Genomic DNA, 24,151 nt, shown 5'->3' with positions numbered 1-24,151 from the left:
CGAGGAGGTGAAGGAATTTTTAACTAATAATTTTGAGATGAAAGATTTGGGAGAGGCTGATGTTATTCTTAATATCAAGCTTCTGAGAGAAGGTGATGGTGGGGTAACTCTGTTACAATCCCACTATATGGAAAAGGTGCTGAGTCGCTTTGGGTTTAGTGACTGTGCACCTGCTCCTATACCTTATGACCCTAGTGTGCTATTGAGAAAAAAATCAGAGAATAGCAAGGAATCAGTTGAGATATTCCTAGATCATTAGTTCGCTCATGTATCTTGCTAGTGCAATAAGACCTGACATCTCATTTGCTGTGTGCAAGCTGAGCCGGTTTGTGTCAAACCCGGGAGATGATCACTGGCGTGCTCTTGAGAGAGTGATGCGCTATCTAAAAGGCACCATGAGCTATGGTATTCGTTATACCGGACATCCAAAAGTGCTGGGAGGCTATTGTGATGCCAACTAGATCTCTGATGCTGATAAGCTTTATGCCACAAAGTGGATATGTGTTTTTGCTTGGAGGTGGCGCTGTTTCCTAGAAGTCTTGCAAGCAGACTATCTTAACGAAGTCTACAATGAAAGCAGAACTCACAGTATTAGACACCGCTGGCTCTGAGGCCGAGTGGCTTTGTGATCTCCTTATGGATTTACCGGTTGTTGAAAAACCAATACCGGCTATTTATATGAACTGTGATAACTAGACTATGATTACGAAGGTTAACAGTTCTAAGGATAACATGAAGTCCACAATGCATGTTAAGAGACGACTGAAATCTGTTAGAAAATTGAGAAACTCCGGAGTAATAGCGTTGGACTATGTTCACACGTCTAACAATCTGATCTATCAATTCACTAAGGGTCTGTTACGTAATGTGATAGAAAGTGCATCGAGAGAGATATGTTTGAGACCCACTTGAAATTTACTATAGTGATAACCTATTCTATGTGATCGGAGATCCCATGGAGTAGAATGGTGAAACAAGCTAGTAGTAAATTATGAGAAAAGATCCTTAGCAAGACTCATTTCTAATGCACATCTTTCCTATCTATAAGGCATGTTGGTTTTTACCTTAATGTGTTCTAAGTGGCTTGCTAAAGTAAAGATGTTGTCCTACAGAACATCTTTTGAGGAGCACACCTATATGAGTCAGACTGCTAGTCACAGTCTATGAGATTTGAGTGATCTCTAAATACTCATGAAAGACACTGGAGTATGACTTATATGCTTCAAATAGAGGGGATGCCTTTTGTAGCCAAGTATCAGCTAAGGACTTTAGTGACATTCACCTCACACAAAACTGGCAATTCAAGGCCTAGTCTGTTGTTCAGTTGTGACTGAGTGAAACTATTGCTCTAGATGAATGTTTAACTTAACAGTCTCCATCGAAACACTGGTATATAAAAGAAATGTGGTTCTGAGACTATTTTGTTACAAACCCTAGAGTTTGGTGGAAATTGTTGGATATAATATGGGCTTGACCCATATAATATTTAATAAATTAAATAAAACTCTATGGTACGTAATATTAAGCGTTGCATGGTTTAATACCATACGAGATTTTGACTGAACGTTGACTTAGCTTATATGGTTGGAAATTATTCATCTTAATTGAGAAGCTGAGAAAAGGACATAGGCGTACTAGACGCGCGCGTGTCGCCGCCGCCGCTGGCCGGGCCGGGCCGTGGCTGTGGGCCCGTGGCGTGGCGAGGCGTGGCGAGGCAGGCGGGCGTGGCCAGTCTTTTATCACTTAATCCATATAATCACGGGAGTTACTCCTTTTGATGGTGGAGGCGAACTGATTGCGTCAGTTACCGTCCTTTCCGCTTCCGCTTCTCCGTCTCCTGGGATTCTCTGCTGCCCTTCTCCCTTTCCGTCGGAGCCATATATCCGTAGTCCTCTGTCAGTCCAGATCTCCGTCTTCCGCAACCGCTCCCGAGAGAAACCACATCTCAACAGTCCTCTGGCTTCCCCGTCCCGTACCTCTGCGCGCACGGAGTAGCGGGAGAGCAGGTGCCTCCAGAACCCTCGCCCGCCTGATAACCTTGCACGGGGTGTGCGGCGATTAGGTTTTTGGGGAGCGATCCGTTCTTCCCAGTGATTGACTGCGGAACAACAAGACGTCTTCTTCCTGGTCATCCGTTCGTGAGACTACACTGCCAACATCATCCTGCATCGATTGTGGTCCGCGACTTTGAGCAACGCACTATGTCGATTAGTATGAATGGAGCCTCCGATACCCTCGGCATGAGACCCTCCACTGCCCTCGGCATGGGACCCTCCGCTGGGTATACTCTAATCTCTGTGATTACTGTACTCGCTTTTACTGTATTCATCTGTATGTCATCTCTGCATGCTGTAGCGTTCGTTAGAGATATACACATGCACATATATACCGTCACGAACCTACTGATGTTATATTTCTGAAATAAATTAACAATGAAAATGCCTATATTTCTAACATTCTGGACAGCAATGAACACTAATCCAATACCAAGGTTGCCGCTTGTTGGCTCAATCAGGGTCGTAACTCCAGGCGAGATGAGGCCCCTTTCCTCTACATCTTCAATCATTCTGCAGACAGGATCCACTCATGCGACTGTCGAGGTCATTTCTAATACCAGCAAGGATTTTATGGCCATTGTCTATAAAATGAAAAATACTAGCATGGTCTTCACAAAATTTACAGGAAAAATAGGCCACGTATTCATTAACTATATACAGCAACATGGTTGGAGTGTATTCCTGTCCTTAACCGAGCAAAGGGGTTGGTATGTTTCCATCTTGCCGACCAGCCGTGCTTCTATGCCCTCTCTTTTAGCAACGTTGTTCATATCTACCAGTGGCGTCCAACCTATCAGCTGAACACAAGCAAAAAAAAAAAAAAAAAAAAGCTCAATTCTGCCGCTACTTAAGAATCAGACAACCAAGGTGAGCAATTTGAGAGCACAGATAAAGGAGAGAAACTCCAGCATGCGCACAGCGCACCTGGGTGATGTTGGAGGCAATGCACTCCTCCCCGGGCTGCGAGGACAGCAGGGACGGGATGCCTTTCCTCGCATCGTCCTCCGCTGCCATTGCCATGCCGCCTTCTCCGATCCTCCTGCACTGGACGGTTGCTGCTCTCTTGTCGCTGCTCCTGCTGGGAGATCAGCAGTGGCGTCCTCTATTTATTATCCTGGCTCGGGAATCTGGACAAGTTCCATTACCGGAGCCTTCACCATCTCTCTCTCTCTCTGCGACTAGCCTTCGCCATCTCCTGACAGCACGCCTCAACATCCGATAGAAAGTGCATCAGGATACAGATTGGCTTGTGATTGAGATATCATAAATCTTCCTCTAAACGGAATGACCAAATGAAGGCACGTTGCCGAAAAAGGATACACATATGTATCCATCCACACACCGGGCTGTTCCACGAGGCTCCTAATTAATAGTGATGATTATTGACATCGTCGTGGTCCAAAGGGAATCGCAAGAGTCTTCCACGACCAACCAAAATCCCGGTGATGGCGCATTGGCACCGTTCCAGTCAACTGTACTGAGTACTTGTGCAAGCAGAGCGAGGGGCGGCGTGCACTAGTGGCGGTGGCCTCACGATCACGCAGATGCTGAGACGCAGCGTCTTGGTGGAGCGTAGCCCTCTCGTGGCGGGTGAATCACACTGACCAAAAGACTGTGACCCATCAGTCGATCCCATGATGCATATCATCTCTTCGCTGTCATTTTCTTTTTCCAATCCTTTTCTTACTCTTAATATGAACTTACCTATTTCCTCAAAAAAAAAAAGAACTTACCTACGGCTAGATGTTTGTAACCAGCATCTCCAATTCAATATGGGCTCGTCAATTCACCAATCAACCAAACTGAAGGCGCAAAAAGGAAAATCTAGCTTACCAGCAGTATGTGTAACTATCTATTCAATTTAATTCATCGCGTTAATTATATTCCGCTTTCAGTTTGTCAACTCACAGGGAAAACGAAAAAGTTGCTTTTTTCTATCTTTGGTCTATTCTCTATTCACTCTAGTAGTAGCAAAAGAGTTGTTTTTTTTTTCTATTTTTGGTCTCCTATGTGTAATCTTTGCTTATATTTAATCTTACCCATTGTATTTTAGTTGGTATTTTAATCATTCACCACAGATTTATTTACCGAGGAAATACAAACGGATAGATCCTCCCAATAAAAAATAAATTTAACATCAAAGTAGACACAATCAAGTACATTAAACGGGTCAGAATCATAGCCAAAAAAGCAAATGGTACGAGTTGCAAGGGAGAGCAGCATGTCTCCGCAGTGTGTCGAGGCTTAAACGTCATTTCACCTCTGCGTACACCCCAATGTTCAGTTTCATATTTTTTTTCTCTAGTGCTTAAGCATCAAATAATGTGTCCCTTCTAGCAAATAAAGAAATGAAAAAAAATTCTCTCTCTCCTATTAAGCAACTTTCCACTCGCAGACCAAAGCAGCGTGAGCCAGCGAAATGATTTGTTTTTTTATTGACCAGGCCTCGATGCCTATAGAGTCGTGGACGCTGGAATTTTTGGATCAAGCCTCACTCTGCACAATGTACAAACCGATGATTATCGGTGAGAACTTGAAGCATCGTTTTGGAGGATAATACTGTGGGTGCTTTAAGGCCATATTCCCATGTGCTTCTTGTATGGGCTGAATTCGAGAGCGCAAATAGGTCGTACTAGCCTCAAGCTAGAGGCACCTCCACTGAGGTTCCCACGGCCCAAAATTGCTGGCTACTAAGGATATTCTATTTTCTAGTAGTATATGTGTTTTCAATAAGAAGAAAATGTACACCTAAATTTAAATTGAAGAATACACTTTCCAGACAATGAAAACCTAGATGGCTCAGTACACGAATACACTTTCCATACAATCAATTGGGTTATATACTGTCTTACTATTAAACATTATTTGGAAAAAAAGAAGTGTGCATTGCATGTCTCACCTGCAAAATCCAGCAGGTTCGGGGAACAGCTAGCGTCCGGATGTTCGGCGACAGGACGCATATGGCCGCTGCCTGTGATTCCACCCATCCGATGAAATCGGTCCGCAATATAAAAACGATTCAAGCGAGCGCGTCTGTCCCTGTGGAATAGAACAGAGCCCGCGCGTCACTCACGGCGGCCCGTCCCTGCCGCACCGCCATCCCTACCGTGCTCATGGGGATGACACATCTGAAACACTTGCACCATATGCAACATTCTGATCTTTTGCAACATCTAGATGAAACACTTGCAACATCCGATGACACATCTGAAACACTGAAAACAAACGCTTGCAACATGTGCTTTCGGCATAATGTCACCTTGTTGCTTGGACGAATGGACGCTCGTCGTTGCGCAGAGGTCAACAGCAGCGCATGGAGCTCGCTGGTGCAACAACGGTGCGGCCCTCCTACGATTCTCCAACGCTGCCCGTGGCCTAGGCTCGTGCCCATGGGCTGCGGCCCTATTGATGCTACTTCAGCGTTGCTGTTCGCTCGGCCGCAGTCGTCCAGCGTCGTCCGCTCGCGGGGATGGGGCGCTAGCGGAGCGGCCTCTGAAAATAAAAATCCCCACAGTCGTGGCCCGGCCGCGCTCCCGTCCCTATTTGTGTCGTGCCCTTCTCCCACCGCGCCTGGGAGCCCCGCAGGCAGCATTCCCGTTTAAACTTGCACTAATTTCTAGCCGAGGAGGAAATCAGCCACCTGCTTATTTACGTACTAAAAAACTGAATTTATTCCTCCAATACAAACAAATACAGAATTGATGGGAAGGCCGCACACGGCCGACATGGATGATGCACGGTGAAGAACATCCATTCTGTACTTTTCTTGCGACGAATCTACGTGGCTGTTCGTTTGTTGGTTTCGGCTAAGGTTTATCAGTCAGCTAACAGTATTTTTCTCTTACAATAAACTAGTATTTGCTGTGCTTATCAGCCCAGAAATCAAACAGTGAACATGCCATATATATATATATATATATATATATATATATATATATATATATATATATATATATATATATATATATATATAGGGAGAGGCTATTCAGCAGCCGGCTACAAAATAAGTTATTCTGTAGCCACCTCTATTTACCATAATTTTATATACTAATTTACCATAATGTCAATATATATTTACGATAGTTGGGTTAATATAACACATGGGAATATTTACCATAACGTTATAGTAAACCACTTAGTAAGGAGTTACTGTAAATCTCGTAAATTAACATAGTAATTATCGTAACTCAAAGTGGCTACAGAATAAGTTATTCTGCAGCCAGCTATAGGATAGTAGTTCTATATATATATATATATATATATATATATATATATATATATATATATATATATATATATATATATATATCATATTGTACGGAGGACTATTCCGGATGTTCCGTGTGGGTACGCACGCACACGTACGGTCGATTTTCACTCCGAATAGGTGGAGCCGTGTCCCAGAGGCTGCGCCGGCGTGAGGTCGCCGCCGCGGAGGAAGCCGGCGTACCATCGCGCGGAGCTCCGAGCGTACCTCGTCCGGTCCTCGGCGGCGAAGTCGACACCGTAGAGGCCGAAGCGGAACCTGTAGGCGAACAGATACTCGAACACGTCCATGAAGGACCACACGAAGTAGCCGCGCACGTCCGATCCGTTCCTGACGGAACCGAGCGCCGCATGGATGTAGGCCTGCAGGAAATGGGCCCTGAACTCGTCGTCGTTCAGGAAGCCGCCGGACGGGTCCGGATCGTGCCCAGCTCCTGGTGGTGGGCGGGGGGTGGTGGCCAACAGGCCAAACCAGCTTCAGGTGAGGCGAAAGAAACTGTGCGCGACAGGTGAAATTAGGAAGAGAGGAGAGTTTGGCTGGCCTCACCGTTCTCGTGGATCATCACCGGAGGGTTCCCGTACTGAATCCGCAGGTGTTCCAACACTTTGCTCAGAGCCCATGGCGCCTCATTGTTCCGCAGCCCAAGTTGAGGCTCCTGCTTGCATTGTTTGCACGCACACCACAAGAAATTGAAAACTTTTTCAGTTGCCCGCGCGCTGAAGCGACAGGGATATGTCTGTCTGGGCAGGAGTTTGAGTGGTTTTTGTGTGAACTCACCTGGTTCCTTATTACTGTGCTCCGAAACGGTACTGCAAAGTTGTAGTGGTTGTTATACGATAAGAACGAAAGAGACTACTGAAGTCGCAAAGTTTGGGGATCAAAGCAGGAACACAACTAATAGCAAAGGCCTGAGTTGTTAATTAGTAATTACGTGTGATGAAGTTGATAGCGGCGTCGCCGTAATAGTCTCTCAGGTCCCGTTTGAGCTGGGCCCAGGTCTGCTTCAACCAAGAGTGCACCGTACTGCTTGATCCCAACGAAATCAGTTGTTTTGTGGTTAGGAGTGCAACAAATTCAGTTGCCTGACCTGCTAGTGTATCTTCTGTATTCATCACTGGTTTAGAATTGGATGAGTTTCAGGAATACTCGTAGTATTTATATATAAAATTCACCATCCAATTGTGAAGTCATTTGCTCTTGCAGCTGCTTGTACATCCTCAGGTTTCTGTGTGGCCGGCTCATACCACCAGGCCAGCAATGTGAGCCCAATCCGTCCTCCTTGCTCACCCTGGTACTTGCGCCTGTAGAGGGAGACAGCCGACGCATGGGCGCTGCTTGCTTGCTTGCTTCTTCTCCTGATCGGCTTGCTTCGTCTCCCCAGCAGAGCAGACAGAGTGTCGCCGGAGTGAAGCCTGCGTCTGAGGCTACTAAGCAGGGCCAGGCTATAAGTGCGCTGTCGCAAGGCCGTCCACTTACCGACACGTCTCGCTTTCAAGCTGCCACCTCGGTCGGGACTGCCGTCACTGCCTACGCGCGGACCGACCAGAGTCATCGCGCCTCTTCATCGACACCATACCGTCTAGGTAAAGTGCTCACCTTTGCATTGACACGGGTCCCAGGGATATAGATTTCCTAGTCTGCCCTGATCTCCGACGAGGCAACGGCCGGCCAACCTACAATTTTTTATACTAACATAGCACAAGTTGCAGAACCTAATGCCTTCTCGTTCCTTCGTTTCAAACATGTTATAATATTATATTGGTTCCATTTAAAACTAATTAATCTGTAACGTCATCCTCCGTCCCAACATAAACACTTGTTACACTCAAGAGTCAAATCCTTTTAAGTTTGATTTGTTATATAGTAAATAGTAGTCCCCACATTCCAAATTACAGGAGGTAATGGAGGGAGCATCAATATTTATATCTCTAAATAAATTTATTACAAATACACATTCCAAGATCTATATAATGATGCTCATTACACACTATAAATATTAGTACTTTTGGCTATATATTTGATCAAACTTAAAAATGTTTGACTCCTCGATAAGCGATATATGCATTTTGTAAGAAAAATAGACCTCATGGACAATTAAGTTTGGGTTTTAATGTTTGATGATCAATATGACCATTTAAACTAACAATATTTGTTAGTATATAAGGTATAGTTCAAATGGATGCATAGTGGGCTTAGACTTAGGCAAAGTGATGATCCGGATAATTAACACCTCAAACAAGACATTAGAAGCCTGCTAAAGATCCACAAGACATGTAAGAAGTCCAAAACCAAGATAAAAGAAGACCAGACAAAGACCCGCGAATAAACGGATTGAGTCAGCTGCTGCACAGCAGCACCGGATCTGTCTGGTCAGTGCGAGGAAGGCACCGAACAGCACTATGCTCTGTCCAGCGGGCGGCTACAACAGCAGCACCGAACATGTCCGGTGCAAGGTGCTGGAACACATCGGACTGCTTGGTGTGCACACGAGGAGGACTCAAGTGCTCAGCAGACTTGTCCGGTGACACATCGGACCTATGCTCTAGAGTGGAGTTCCAGAGACGTTGCAGCGAAGATTGGAGACGACGACAAGGCTTCAGACCTGTCTAGTGCACTGGAAGTCAATGGCTAGCTGGCGTGGACATCTCCGGACCTATCCAGTGACTACGCAAAAAGCTACAAGAGGTTCCAACAGCAAGATTTGGAGTTGGGGGCTATATATACCCCCTTGGCTAGCCATTTTAAGGTGTATGGAGCTCAAGGAAGCGTTGTAAGAGTTGAGGCTCATCTCTAGTTGCTCTAGCCACAAAAGTGTTTAGTGTTTCACTCAGGTGATTAGTGTAGGTGCTTTACAAAATGCTTAGGCATGTGCTTAGGATAGTTAGATCATCGCTTGGCGCTGGCTCTAGGTTTAGGCATAGTGTTTAGTGAGGTTTGCATGCCTCTTACCACCCGGTGCTTGCGCGTATCATTGTTATACTCGAAGAGGCTTGTAGTCTTGCGAGACCATATACCAACCGCATTTCTTGTGTGTCCACCACCGTGTACCGAAGGAAACAAGGCCCACAGCGTTTCAGTCGAAAGCTTGATAGTGAATATGTGGCAGAACTGTCCGAAATAGTATGCTTCCGGATGCGCTCGTCTTTCACCAGACACTAAACACCCCGAAAGCTATCTACATCGAATGGTTCTGTCGAGCACACCCCAAGAGAGAACTCGAACAATCCATGCTTTTCATCCAGGATCCAATAATGAGTACGGGTTTACAATACTTAGTCCATTTCATACATCAAGAGTTCTCGAAAATACATTATTACAATACCAAATTCAGAGTGCAGAATTTAAACAATGGAATTGAAATAAACATCTAATGAAAAGATACAAGGATCCATTTCTGCCCACCAGAAGAATTCTCCACACAACAGTCATTCCTCAAGCTACACTTGCAACAGGGGTAAATAAACCCTGAGTACATAATATACTCGTAAGACTTACTCAACTAGTGGGAATAATTTCCTGACTCCAAAAGATATGATAAGCTTTATGGTTTGCTGAGTTTTCTTTTTGCGAAAAGCATTACTAGTGGTGAATCCTTATGTATGTTTTTTATTAGCAGTCATAATTAGTTCATTATCTAACCATTCTATGTAAGCACCTGTTCTACTTTCAAGCAAGAGTTACGCAATCAGATCCATTTCACCCTCTTTTATCTTCCAGTTCTTACTACGGTTCTAGATCGTAGACAACTCATACTATATCACACGGCGATTCATGAACCAATGTATCCCAGCTGGGTACCCCAAAACACACGCCTCGCTTGTACCTCAGGCACAAGCAAGACCAACCCATCACTCTCCTATCATGGGGTCTAGGTCCCTGTCCAAACTTGGACTCCAAGCCCCCACTCCTGAGTCCCGGACTCAGTGTGGTGCTTAGACCTCCACCATCCCCGCCTCTAATCAGTCGGTCCGGAAAGAGCCAGAACCCACGATAAGAAAGCAACGAGCCTTCCCGCTCCCATAAGCAAGTATGTGTTGACACAGAATTTTGTCCCGTGCCATGGACACACGTAGCAAGCCAGAAGGGTCGCTCGATGGAGCTAGAGATCCGCCTAGCTTCAGCGCAAGGGTGGTCGATCCTGCGCACTCCTCCCAAGACGTGCCAGTCAATTTGACCCTACAATTGACAAGGAGAGAAAGCTTATCAGTAATTAAGGGCAGAACATGCCGGTGTTGCCAAATAGTCCCGAATTTGCGGCTCTGAGAGCCGATATGAAAGGAGATCGACTAAATAGTCGATTCCAGCATATTCATAAGAATAAATCGGTTAAAGCTCATGAGGTTGTGTAAGAAGAATCAGTTATCATTATGAATGTTGTTGTTTAAACAAATACTGGTCACTGGCAAAAAGATATCAACAGTAATTAGTTCATGCTAAGCCAATGACTACAAGTAAGCGAACTCCTTTATAAAAGAAAAAGATCATCATCACTCAACCATTTAATAGAAATAAATCTAATAAACATATTAGATCTCATCTATCGCTATGACCAATGGAGCATGAGGTAGAATCATGCAGGCCATAGAAACAATAATAGACTCGACGACCCTAGCTTATTACTAATATCAGTGGGGCATGAGGTAGAATCATGCAGGCCGTAATACAATAATAAGATCATGGGGCTAACACATCTTTCAACCTATCGCTACTTCAATGATCTCATGATGCGAACTATTCGTGAAAGCGCTCGATATCGGCTAAAACAGCTGATTCAGGCATAACGCACAGTTAAGGTCATGCCCTCTCAAGAACAGATCTACTAAATAACAATCCCTACTCCACGGTGCTAACAGTGGGGTGTGAGGCAGAATCACACAAGCTGTGATAATAGGCCATGGAACAGTTTTCGCTAACCAATAGATCTACTCAAGATCAAACACGCCTTAACCGCACGCTATGCATGATCAAGATTGATGTAAAACAGTAGATAAAACATAACTCATCGTCTAAAGTAGAGATTAGATCTGTTTTAGATTAGCAAACGATGGGTTAAAAAGGATATAAGGCCGATCTAGATCAATCCCAATCAAGCAAAGTGATATTGTTATAATTAAATAAATAATGGAAGCAATAAGCAATATCAGTAACTTAATAAATCTATCTAAAGGAACACCACCCTTAGATAGAGCCGATAACTTGACCTTGATCTAGTTCATGCAGTGGGGGTCGACCGGATCGATGCAGCCATACTTGAACTAAGCAAGAATCGATAACTAACTTATACCAGAGTGGCAGTGGAGGTCGATTGGATTGATGCAGTCATACGAACAGAGGTATAAACCATGACAGTACTTACAACAAAAAGTGGAGGTCGACCGGATCGATGCAGCCGTACTTACTGAAGAACTCCCCGAGATCTACTCTACTCCTACTCCTAAGGGGTGGCTAGAGCCAAAAAAGTAAATGACTTGTATATTGGATTGATTGTGTGTCTTACAATAGCCAGGGTTTGATATTTATACTCGGGACTGCGCATGACTCATGTCTAAGCATGACTCATCATAATTTTTGACCCTAGAGAAAACATTCCTAATTTAAGATAACTTGGACTTTTTTTCCCTTTTTATAAAGTCCAACATGCCTCGTCCTGGCGTCGATCATAGCCTTTGTCGTTACCCGCTGGCGCTATCTGAGGAAAGCCGATTCTAGTTTTACATCTGAATCAACTGGTTCTGATCTGCACGCAATTGATTCCTTGATGACATGATCTTAGGAACTTTCGAGTCCCTATGACTCTTCTTCCAAATTTTGGTGTAAACACATGCCCTCCAATTTTGGGATAAAAGTAATTTTATTCCAAAATTATCATGTTTGTGCCCCCGATAGGTCTATAGTCACAGGTAAAGAATCTTGATCTGGGGGCTACTATTTGTCACCACCTATGCCAGCTCATGAGCCCATGCTTCAAAAACTTTTACGAGAGTGTCATTGCTTCATGGGCACTTAGATTCATCTTTCCGGGCTGGCTATAAAATGCCTATCCGACCTTGGCAGGGGCAACTTAACAATTTAGCCATGTTTCTCTTCTATTTGCCTCCTCGAGTGCTACCGACTCCCCTAGACCCTCTATGGTCTATCCTTTTACTATGAAGATCTCAAGTGGTTAGAAGAATTCTTGTGCATAGGGTGACTATGTCGCTCATTCTAGCGCCTCGTTGAGCAAGAAGACCAGCCATTGTGGTTAGAAGAATTCTTGTGATGTCACCTAAGTCTTCTCTCCATACTCGCAAAGTTGTTCTAGTGTTTGTGAGGGCCTAAATGTATGGACACCTTCCCCTTGTTTGCTCCTTCAAATGCCCACTGGAAAAGCCACAGGCTTTTTTCCCATAGTTTCTCAATTTACTGAGAAATATGCTGATCATACGTTAGGCGGGCGACCTTTCCTCTTCCCTGGCACAATTTCATCAATGGGTCGATGTGACTTGGTTCATGATGAGTTTTGGCCTTGTGGGGATCCAGACTCCCTTCAATCTAAAGAAGTCCTGGTGGGTTAACCCCTGGTCAATGTAAATTCTTTATATCCGTCCCACAATATTTTGTAATTTGGGGAAGCAATAAGTTCGAGTCCGTTATCTCCTCATTATCTGTCCCCTAAATTTCTAGAGTGTTGATCTGTTTTCATTTCTGATTTCAATTTCACATCCCCAGTGAGATCTACCTTCTCGCTTTTCTGAGCTATATATACGGACCATGGTTGTGGATAAAAAACAACCCATTTCGTCTCAAACCTTCTTCATCTTCAGTATAGTTCCTGCCTTCCCTTAGGTTTGAGACATGGAGAACAACAAGAGGTCTGCTGAAGAAGCCCTCAATAGATCTGCATCATCACACCAACACCTTCAAGAGGATGCAACTTGGGGTACTCCCATCATTTTGGATCAGAGGCCCGACTCTGCCCAGCCTTCGGGGTCATCTTTGGCACTAATTCGCCGCCAGCTTCCTCATCACTCGAGGAGGCAGATCAACAATGACAATCTACTAGTCTCCATCGATTGGACCGATCAGTATCTGGCTAACTGCCTCTCCCTAACAGAATCGGCTTTGGCCATGATTGAAGGCCGATCACCCCCCGAGGTCGGCCTAGTGGGAGAAAGATTGGCCAGGGCTGAAGCTAGAATCATGGGTGAGATGTCTACCATAATTTCTCTATTTTCTACTTAGTTTTGCCCTAAAGATTTTTTATCACTCTTTCCTTGAATCTTTTAGATCTAACTGCTCAGTTGGAGAGTCTTCGATCAGCTGTGGATCATGCAGTGGGATTTGTTAATGCCAGAGGCGCTGTTCTAGTGGTTCGTTTGCATGACATCCTGAATTGTGTCAGGGAGATCACCCTTCATGGCATTCATCATGGTGCCGCCATGGCACTGGCTGCTGCACAAGCCTGTTCTAGTCACAATCTTTGGCTTCTTCCCTATGGTTTTCCGGACGCAACGTACCCTAGGGAGCATGAGCGCTTGGTTGAATACTTCATGAGCGCCACCAACTCTATAGCGTTCAACACCATGGCCGATGATATAGTAGGCAAAGTTTTTTCCGGCTCGTAGCTTGTAATTGGTGACGTCTAGCAAACAATTTCTTCGTCTTAAGTGATTTTCCTTTGTTTCATGCTTCATACAAATCACTTCATTCATGTTTGCTTTGCTTCTATAGGCAATACATATTGTACTGGCTTTTACCCTTTTGGGTTCATTTTTGCACTTGAGGTGATACCTTCCATATCGGCTATTAAAGCTATCGACCAAATAAATTGCTTATTAAGTATTAATCCAAATGCTAGGATAATATTTCTTTAAATATTTCCCGTTGATTGCTTGGCCAAATTCTTCATCTTCTTTTAGTGTTTCCAAAATATAAGCATTACAAGGCACACAATGTTTGATCCGATAAGGTCCTTTCCAGTTAGGTGACCATTTGCCGAATTTACTGTGCTTTGACCCGATTGGCAATTTCACTTTCTAGACCAAGTCTTCTTTAGAGAATTGCTTAATCTTGACCTTTTTATTGTAATATTTTGCAACCCTTAGTTTATTGGCTTCGATATTTTCAAGAGCATGCAACCGAAGGCAACTCAAGTCTTCTAAATTGTCTATCATAAGATTCTTGTAGACTTCGGCTGACAAATCATTCTGCAGTGTAACACGCCTCAATCGAGTCCAAACTTCCCAAGGAAGAACTGCATTATGGCTATACACAAGCTCGTAAGGTGACGTTTTAATTGATCCATGGTAGGCCATCCTATATGCCCACAACACCTCATTTAGCGTCGAATGCTACTTCCTTGGCTGCTCCTTGATCTTTTTCTTGATCAGCTTAATCATAATCTGGTTGGATGCCTCTGCCTAGCCATTCGCCTAGGCATAGTAAGGAGTGGAATTTAGTAGCTTGATCCCCATACTGGCAGCAAAATCCCTGAACTCTTTTGATGTGAACATTGTTCCTTGATCTATAGTTATAGTATGAGGAATCCCAAAATGATACATAATGTGTTCCCTGACAAAATCAATTATGTTCTTTGAGGTTACCGTCTTCAAAGGAATTGCCTCAACCTATTTAGTGAAGTAATATGTTGCTACCAATATGAACTTATATCCTTTGCTTGAAGGCGGAAAAATCTGGCCAATTAAATCAATTCCCTAGCCTTGAAACGATCATGGCTTGATTATTGGATTCATGGCCAAGGCAGGCGATCTCTGGACGTTACCAAAACGTTGATAGTCCTAGCACCCCTTGTAATATTCAAAATAATCTTCCAACATCGTTGGCCAGAAATATCTAGCTCAACGGATAATCCATTTCATCTTATAAGCCGATTGATGAGCTCCACATATCCTTTCATGCACCTCACCCATCAATACCTTAGCTTATTTCTGGTTTAGGCATTTGAGCAACATCCCATCGACTGTTTTATAGTATAACTGATCATCTAACAAAACATACTTAGCCAATTTATACCTTAGCTTTCTGGTAACTTTCTGAGATAGATCTCTAAGGTAATCGGCTATTTTGACTCTCCAGTCATCACTTGAGGTTTCACTACTCAAGACTTCTTGAAACACTCGATATCCTGATGCACTTTGAGCTAGACGGTTAGCTTCTTCGTATTGTGCTCTCAAAATATGTTGGAAAGAGATATGAAGAAACTCTTTGAGTAACTTTTGACACTCATCATAGTATCCTTTCAAAGTCTCTTCTTTGCACTCATATAGGCCGATCAACTGATTAATGATTAATTATGAATCTTCAAACACTTCAATTGCTTTGGCCTTTACTTCATGAAGAAGTTGAAGTCCCTTGAGAATAGCTTCGTACTCCGCTTGATTGTTAGTAATCATTGGCTCAGTTGGAAGAGCAAACTCAAAACTTGCCCCTCGAGGTGAAATAATAACAATACCAATGCCACCACCCTGCTTGCATGATGACCCATCAAAAAATAACATCCAAGGCATCGGTTCTACATAGCCAATGCTTGGCTTATGATGCTGGGTGAAAAAATCGGCCATTACTTATCCTTTGACTGAAAAAATCGGCCATTACTTATCCTTTGACTGCTTTAGCTGATTCGTACTTCAAGTCAAATTCCGATAACACAAGAATCCACTTTCCCACTCTTCCATTCAGTATTGGCATTGATAACATGTGCTTAACCACATCAGCCTTGGAAACAACTGTACACTCGGCCGATAATAAGTAGTGTCATAATTTAGTGCAAGAGAAATATAAGCACAAGCATAACTTTTTGGTGGGAGAATATCTCGTCTCTGGATCCAGTAGTCTTCTACTTAGATAGAAAACAACTCTCTCTTTTCCTTCAAATTCTTGCATCAAGGCTGATCCAATTGTCTTGTCATCAGTCGATATGTACAACTTAAATGGCTTGCCTTGTTGAGGAGGGACCAACACAGGTGGACACTTCATATATTCTTTTATCTCTTCAAACGCCCTTTGTTGTATGTCACCCCACTTGAATTCTTGATCATTTTTCAGCTTCAATAAGGGAGAAAACGACAGGATCCTTTCTAAAAAATTTGAAATGAATCTTCTGACGAAATTAATCTTACCAAGCAGAGATTGTAACTCTATTTTGGTAGTTGGGGGAACTGCCTCATTAATTGCTTTCGTGCTCTTTTGACCAACTTTGATTCCTCTCTCGTGGACCATGAACCCTAAGAATTGTCCAGCTGATACTCTAAAAGCACACTTATTAGGATTCATCTTTAAACCATGCTTTCTTATGCATTCTAGAGTCTCATGCAAGTCAGCCAGGTGCTCTTTGTACCCTTTGGATTTTATCATCACATCATCGATGTAGATTTCAACAATCCTACCGAATAACTTATGGAAAATGTAATTCATCGCCCTTTGATAAGTTGCATCGGCATTCTTTAGACCAAAGGTCATCACAACCCACTTGAACAGATTGATTGCGCTGGGGCACCTAAAAGCAGTCTTTGCTATGTCTTCTTCAGCCATGAAAATTTGGTTGTACCCTGCATTACCGTCCATGAAGCTAATAACCTTGTGCCCGGCTACTGCATCTACTAACATATCAACTATTGACATTGGATAACCATTCATGGGTGTGGCTTTGTTCAGATCCCTAAAATCGATGCAAACTCTCAGTTTTCCATTCTTCTTATATATAGGGACAACATTCGATATCCACTCTACATATCGGCATGGTCAGATAAATTTTGCTTCTAGTAACCTTTCAGTCTCCTTTTTGATATCATCGAGTACGTTCGGGTTAAATCTTCTCAGAGCTTGTTTAAACGGACGATATCCAGGTTTGATTGGCAACCGATGTTCAATAATTGACCAGTCTAAACCAGGCATCTCATAGTATTCCCAAGCAAAGCAGTCTTTAAATTCCTTTAATAAATCAATTAATTCCCGCTTATACTCCGGATCCAACTTGGCACTTACGTACATCGGTCTAGGTCTATCTCTAGGTCCAATATCTACTTCTTCCAATTCATCGGCCAACGTGAAGCTATGTCCTAGTTTGCCATCTGTACCATCTATTGGATTATCCATTAATATGGGTTTTCAAAGCCAAGTGCTTCGATCAGCTATTGGCTCTCACCAATGACTCTAAATTCTGATAGAAACAGAAAAGCCATTTGGATATTAGTCGATGGTTGCTTTCTATCGGCTGTTTGCTTGGTACGCCATACTTGAGGTTTACCGGATGCCTGAGCCTATTCCATCTCTTCATTCCTTAGGCGTTGCACCCTTCTCTTCTGGCTTCTTGTTAAATCTCTTGGACACCATTGGCCCTCCTACCAAATATATTTTCTTTCGTTGCTTTCCCCTTCATAATCAGTCTAGTCCTGGTCAACAACTCTTTTTCCAGCCGATTATGAACACTTCCATTTTTTAAGCGCCGATCCTTGTTATCATGATGATATGCATCTTGAGTACGGATAGATCGGTGGTTGGTTTGAGATTGCCTAAACTCCCAATACTGATTGCTGCATTCTAGACAGTCATGTCTGGTAGGCAACTTCAAACCTTCATTCCAGCAATGTCTGAAGAAAGGACAATTTTAATGTAATTTGGCTGGTTTCCTTTCATACCTCTCTTCTTTCAGTTGATGCTGGTATGCTTGATCCTTTAACCAATGCCGATAATCCTTTTTCTTCTACCGCTGCCACTTATTTAATAGAATCCGAGATGTAACCTGTGGCTTTGTTGAATCTGCTTTTGACGTCCCCCTGCTCATATCGACTCTTTTGCTCGATACAACATCTTCTAATCTCTCTGTATTTGTCAGCCGATATTTGCATCTTGGGATCGACTGTTCCAGCTTCTTTTGATTTGGTTGATGTTAGGACCTTAGTTTTTCCTTTGAATAGCCCAGCATCAACCATGTTTTGGTCTCCTGGGAAAGGATTATCATCAACTTTCATTTTTTGAGGCATATCAAATTTGAGCCTCCCTTGCTGAATAGCCTTATGTATATGCTGCCGGAAAATTCTATATTCGTTGGTGGAATGAGAAGTAGCATTATAAAATTTGCAGAACTTCTTATTCTTTAATTTATTAGGGGCAACATGACATGACCAACGGGCAACTTGATCTGCCCTTTTTCAAGCAAGAAATCAAAGAGCTTATCTGATTTAGTGACATCAAAGTCATAACTCTCCTCAACTCCTCTTCCCCAAGGATTTGGCACCATTACTGTCTTCTTGCCCCAATTCCATTCAGCCGTAGCAACCTCTTCTTCTTCATCTTCATAGCCATCATCGACTGAGTATGGATCATAGGCTTTGGCTACTTTGGTACTCTTCTGGAAGCGGGTATCTCTGAGCATACTCTAGAATTTGCTATTGAGCACTGCCACTCCTTGAGCCAATTGTCCCAAGTTATCCAATTCTTGTCCCAATAGCTTTTCTTTCCATATTGGCAGCATTCCTTGAACAACTAAAGTAGCTAGTTGATCATCAGCCAAATTTAAGGAGAAGCACAAGTTCCTGGTTTCTTAGAACCTCTGAAGAAATTTAGTGCCCGATTCATTAGTCTTCTGTCTTATAGTTGTTAGATTGGTAATCTTCTTTTCTCCAGTCCTAGTATAAAAATATGTATAAAGCTTCTTCTATAGGTCAGCCCATTTGGCAATGGAATTGACTGGTAGTGATGAAAACCAAGTGAAGGCTGACCCTGATAAGGACAAGGAGAAGAAACGAACTCGATGGGTATCCTCAACTGATGCTTCGTCCTGCTGTGTAAGATATCGACTGACATGTTCTATCGTGCTTGTACTGTCTTGGCCAGTGAACTTAGCAAACTCTGGGAGCCTGTAATTTATGGGAAGGACGACCAAATCATACCATTATAGATATGGGTGTTTATATGAAAAGGTTAGCCCTTTTGGCTTTAGACCGAACTGATTCTTTATCATCTCGGTCACCCTCAGCAATAATTCATCAGCTTGTGGATTTGGATTCCTCTACACTTGCTGACCTATCTGTGGATTGAAATCCCGTATGTCTTGATATCCTAGATTTGGCATCATATGAAAGGTGTTATAATCTGTGCCAAAGTGATACCCTTGTGGAATCTCGATCTATTGGGTCCTTTGCTCACTCGCTGCTTGAAGTCTCTGATTATAAACATAAGGATCCATATCTCTATGGATCCTTTGAATTGATGGTGCTATTTTCTAAGCCGATGATGGTATGTGGCCTGATGTGCCAAAATTGATCGTCTGGTTTTGATTTTGCCTCGCCGGCTGTTGCACATGCTGTATTGATGGTCTAGGATTATACTGTGTCTAATTTGCAGTAGTTCCTTGAGTTTGTTTAGATGAACCCTGAACTGTCTGGACATCACCACTACTAGCTGGTGCTGCTTCTTAATGGCTAGTACTGACTTGATTAGTCATATAGGTCGATGGATCTGGAATGTTGTAATAAGCCGGCCCACCTTGACCAGCTAGAAACCCATGAATCGCCTCTCTCATGGTGTTATGGAATATGTCCATGAAAGCTTCGTTATGGGTTGATATGGCATCATGAATAGTTTTGTCAACAACTTCCTTAAAGAAATGCCTGTCTGCATCTTTAGTTGTATATGTCTGCCCGTGTAGTAGAACTCTTGGTAGTGAAAATTTCTAAACAATTTTGTTGTCACGTGTTTTGGTGTAAGACAACAAACATTTGTTCTGAAACTCTTCTATAGCTTTGCTGATGATACCCTTATCCCCATCAGGTAGATCTTCATAATGCAACATAAGGATGTCGTTGTTGTTGTGAACCATCATGATGATTATGGGGTCCCACCGGGCATGCCAGAAACATGTGTTGACATAGAATTTTGTCCTATGCCGAGGACACACGTAGCAAGCCGGAAGGGTCTGCTCGATGGAGCTGGAGATCCACCTAGCTTTAGCACAAGGGTGGTCGATCCTGCGTACTCCTCCCGAGACATGCCCATCAATTTGACCCTGTAATTGATAAGGAGAGAAAGCTTATCAGTAATTAAGGGTAAAACATGCTTGTTTTGCCAGACAGTCCCAAATGTGCGGCTCTGAGAGCCGATATATGAAAGGATATCGACTAAATAGCCGATTCCAGTATATTCATAAGAATAAATCTGTTAAAGCTCATGGGGTTATGTAAGAAGAATCGGTTATCATTATGAATGTCGTTGTTTAAACAAATACTAGTCACTAGCAAAAAGATATCAACAGTAATTAGTTCATGCTAAGCCAATGACTACAAGTAACCGAACTCCTTTATAAAAGAAAAAGATCATCATCACTCAACCATTTAATAGAAATAAATCTAATGAACATATTAGATCTCATCTATTGCTATGACCAGTGGGGCATAAGGCAGAATCATGCAGGCTATAGAAACAACAATAGACTCGATGACCCTAACTTATTACTAATATCAGTGGAGCATGAGGCAGAATCATGTAGGTCGTAATACAATAATAAGATCATGGGGCTAGCGATGTGCGATGCACCAGCATTCAGTGGTCCTGGCATGGTCCACCAGGGTTCCCACGTGGGATCACTACGATGAATCGACCAAATTCAGCAAGTTCGAGGCGAGCGACGTGCGATGCCATTACTGACTAGTATGACTGTAGGGCAAAGATCCAACAAGAGCGCAGCAAAGGGGTACGGAGAGACATGGGTCACGACTGGCGTGAACCACAGACGAATGTGGAGCATGAAGCCACTGTGTAGACCTAACTCTAGAACAGGAACAAGTCAATCATGCACAATACGACACGCATGACACCTATGGAGGGCGTATCTACAAGCAATATGACACTAATGCACAAACAGGATTTGCATGAATGCACGTCCTATACGTCCTTTCATTGTTGCCAACATATAGGGCAACTGTTCTCAGATTTTTGGCACATTATTCTTTCCCTATAGCTAGTCGATACTATCAGACTATACTTAAGTCAGTGTACCTGCAGAAAACTTGATTAAGCCTACCTAAGTCAGCATAGTGTCATCTATCCTAGATACATAACCATAGTAATAGGGCTACTTATATAACTTCGCATGCAAACGTCCTATTCTTTTGAAAATAATTTGTTGTCAAATTTTATTTTAGAAAAGGTTTTCGAAGCTTTATTTTCTCATTTATGCTCTGATACCACCTGTGGTAGAATCGCCTAATCCAATGCCTCCTAGGAGTGCTTGTCTTCTCTTAGACACTAAGCACTCTAAGGAGGACACCAAATTATGCGGTCCCGTCGAGCACACCCCAGGGGAGAACTCAAAAATCCATATTTTTCCATCAGGATCACAAATGAGAGAATAAAGCTTACATCATTCCTAACCATTTCTTACATTACTTTTAATAAACATCAGAGTATAATATTTATTATTATAACAGCAGAATGTAATCCTATTATCAGAGTTATAAATAATTTAATTGAACAGCAGAATATAAACATGTGATCAGAATTACAGCGGAAATAAATATATAATCATGACATGATGAAGTATTGATATGTAAACTATGACAACAGATTATGAAACTTTCATTTATAAAAGCATTTGGTGAGAGTTATAAATAACAACTACGATCGCAGCGTAAAAGAATCCTCGCTAAGCCCACCAAGAAGAATCCACACACAAGAGTCAGCTCTAGCATCCACCTGTCACCTACAACAGAGGGAAAATAAACCCTGAGTACACAATATATTTGCAAGACTTACTTGACTAGTGGGAATAATTTCCCAACTCCAAAGAATATGATAAGCTTTATGGTTTGTTGGGTTTCCTTTTTGCGAAAAGCATTACTAGTAGTGAATCCTTATGTATGTTTCTTATTAGCAGTCATGATTTGTTCATTATCTAACCATTCTATGTAAGCACCTGTTCTACTTTCAAGCAAGAGTTGCGCAATCAAATCCATTTCACCATCTTTCATCTTCTAGTTCTTACTACGGTTCTAGATCGTAGACAAGTCATACTATATCACACGACGATTCATGAACCAATGTATCCTAGCTAGGTATCCCGAAACACATGCCCCGCTTGTACCCTAGGCACAAGCAAGACCAACCCATCACTCTCCTGTCAAGGGGTCCAGGTCCCCATCCAAACTTGGACTCCAAGCCCCCACTCCTAAGTCCCGGACTCAGTGTGGTGCTTAGACCTCCACCATCCCTGCCTCCAATCAGTCGGACCAAAAAGAGACAGAACCCACGACAAGAGAGCAACGAGCCTTTCCGCTCCCATAAGCAAGTATGTGCTTAGGATAATAAGTCTATGACCTAACTAGAATCCACATCAATGGACGGTCCTTAACCGACACAGACAGGGAAAACAGTGTAACTAAGCTATGCCCCTTTGACCGTGGGACACAACCTATTACACCCACCAATACCCATACCATATCTCTGCCCGGTCTCCATTTCCTTTCACCATTTTATCATGAGAGTAATAATAATCACCTATTATGAGTAATGGTAGGTTACTCATGCTATCGATAGCCTAAGTATAGCAGCTACTCGACCTATGCTAGTAGGACTCATAGGTAGGTTTATCTATGCATGTAGTTTCAATATAAATCCTATAACGTAAATGCACATCACACACACACATATATATATATATATATCTAGTGATCATTCAAAATAAGGGTTATGCACCGGAGCTTGCCTTGGGAAGGCACTATGGTAGAATCACCTAATCCAATGCCTTCTAGGAGTGCTCATCTTCCCTTAGACACTAAGCACTCGAAGAAGGACATCAAATCACACGGTCCCGTCGGGCACAACCCAGGGGAGAACCAAAAAATCCACATTTTCTATTAGGATCACAAATGAGAGAATAAAGCTTGCATCATTCTTAACTATTTCTTACATCACTTTTAATACAACATCAGAGTATAATATTTATTATTATAACAGCAGAATGTAATCCTATTATCAGAGTTAAACAATTTAATTGAACAGCGGAATATAAACATGTGATCAGAATTACAGCGGAAATAAATATCTAATCATGACATGATGAAGTATTGATATATAAACTATGATAATAGATTATGAAACTTTTATTTATAAAAGCATTTGGTGAGAGTTATAAATAACAACTATGATCGCAGCGTAAAAGAATCCTCGCTGAGCCCACCAGGAGTAATCCACACACAAGAGTCAGCTCTAGTATCCACTTGCCACCTGCAACAGGGGGAATAAAACCCTGAGTACTCAATTATACTCAGTAAGACTTACCCAACAGGAGAAAAGAAAAGACTCTAAGGATATGCAAGGCTATCTGGCTTGTGGGTTTATTACATTTACAGGAAGCATTACTAAGTGTGCATCCTTATATTCAATTTTTATTAATAGACGCATTGGTTCATTAACTAACCATTCTATGTAAGCACCTATGCTACTTTCAAGTAGGTGGTAAGCAATCAGATATCCTTTTTCCATTCCATCTTTCATCTTTCAGTTTTTACTATGGTGCTAGGCACAAAACAAGCCATACCGGATCACCCGGTGATTCGCGAATCAATGCCTCCTGTCCTGGGGTCCTAGGTCCCCATCCAAACTGGGACTCCAAGCTCCCGCCCCTAAGTCTCAGACTTAGTGCGGTGCAAGGACCTCCTCCATAAAAAAAACCCTAACAGTTGGTCCAGAAAGAGCTGGAACCTATGACAAGAGAGCAACAAGTCTTCCAAGCACACATACCCAAGTATGTGCTCGGGATAATAAGTCTATGACTTGCCTCGATAGCTTATGCAATGACCAATCCTTAACCGACACAGACAGGGAAAGCAGT

At 42.7% G+C, this 24,151-nt stretch overlaps 2 protein-coding genes across 2 annotated transcripts in view; both read right to left on the bottom strand.

Moving 5' to 3' along the window:
* Positions 1-3,071, bottom strand: part of LOC136529328 (cysteine synthase-like) — a 30,004-nt gene extending 26,933 nt beyond the window's left edge. Inside the window, exons 1-3 of the mRNA XM_066522406.1 lie at positions 2,982-3,071; positions 2,722-2,854; positions 2,456-2,583 (exon numbers count right to left, since the gene is read on the bottom strand). Of these exons, the coding sequence (XP_066378503.1) occupies positions 2,456-2,583; positions 2,722-2,854; positions 2,982-3,071 (351 nt within the window). The remainder of the gene's footprint in view (positions 1-2,455; positions 2,584-2,721; positions 2,855-2,981) is intronic.
* A 3,322-nt stretch (positions 3,072-6,393) lies between these two features.
* LOC136526219 (beta-glucosidase 31-like) lies at positions 6,394-7,876 on the bottom strand. Its single transcript, XM_066518962.1, has 3 exons — positions 7,497-7,876; positions 6,871-7,040; positions 6,394-6,757 (listed from the first exon to the last, which is right to left on the bottom strand). The coding sequence occupies exons 1-3, from the start codon at positions 7,874-7,876 to the stop codon at positions 6,432-6,434; spliced, it is 876 nt and encodes a 291-aa protein (XP_066375059.1). The 3' UTR covers positions 6,394-6,431.
* Positions 7,877-24,151: the final 16,275 nt, after the last annotated feature.

The sequence above is a fragment of the Miscanthus floridulus genome, chromosome 19, assembly GCF_019320115.1.
Source record: "Miscanthus floridulus cultivar M001 chromosome 19, ASM1932011v1, whole genome shotgun sequence".
NCBI lineage: Eukaryota > Viridiplantae > Streptophyta > Magnoliopsida > Poales > Poaceae > Miscanthus > Miscanthus floridulus.
The sequence above is the reverse complement of the archived record's forward strand: the minus strand, read 5'-3'. Positions and strand labels throughout refer to the sequence as shown.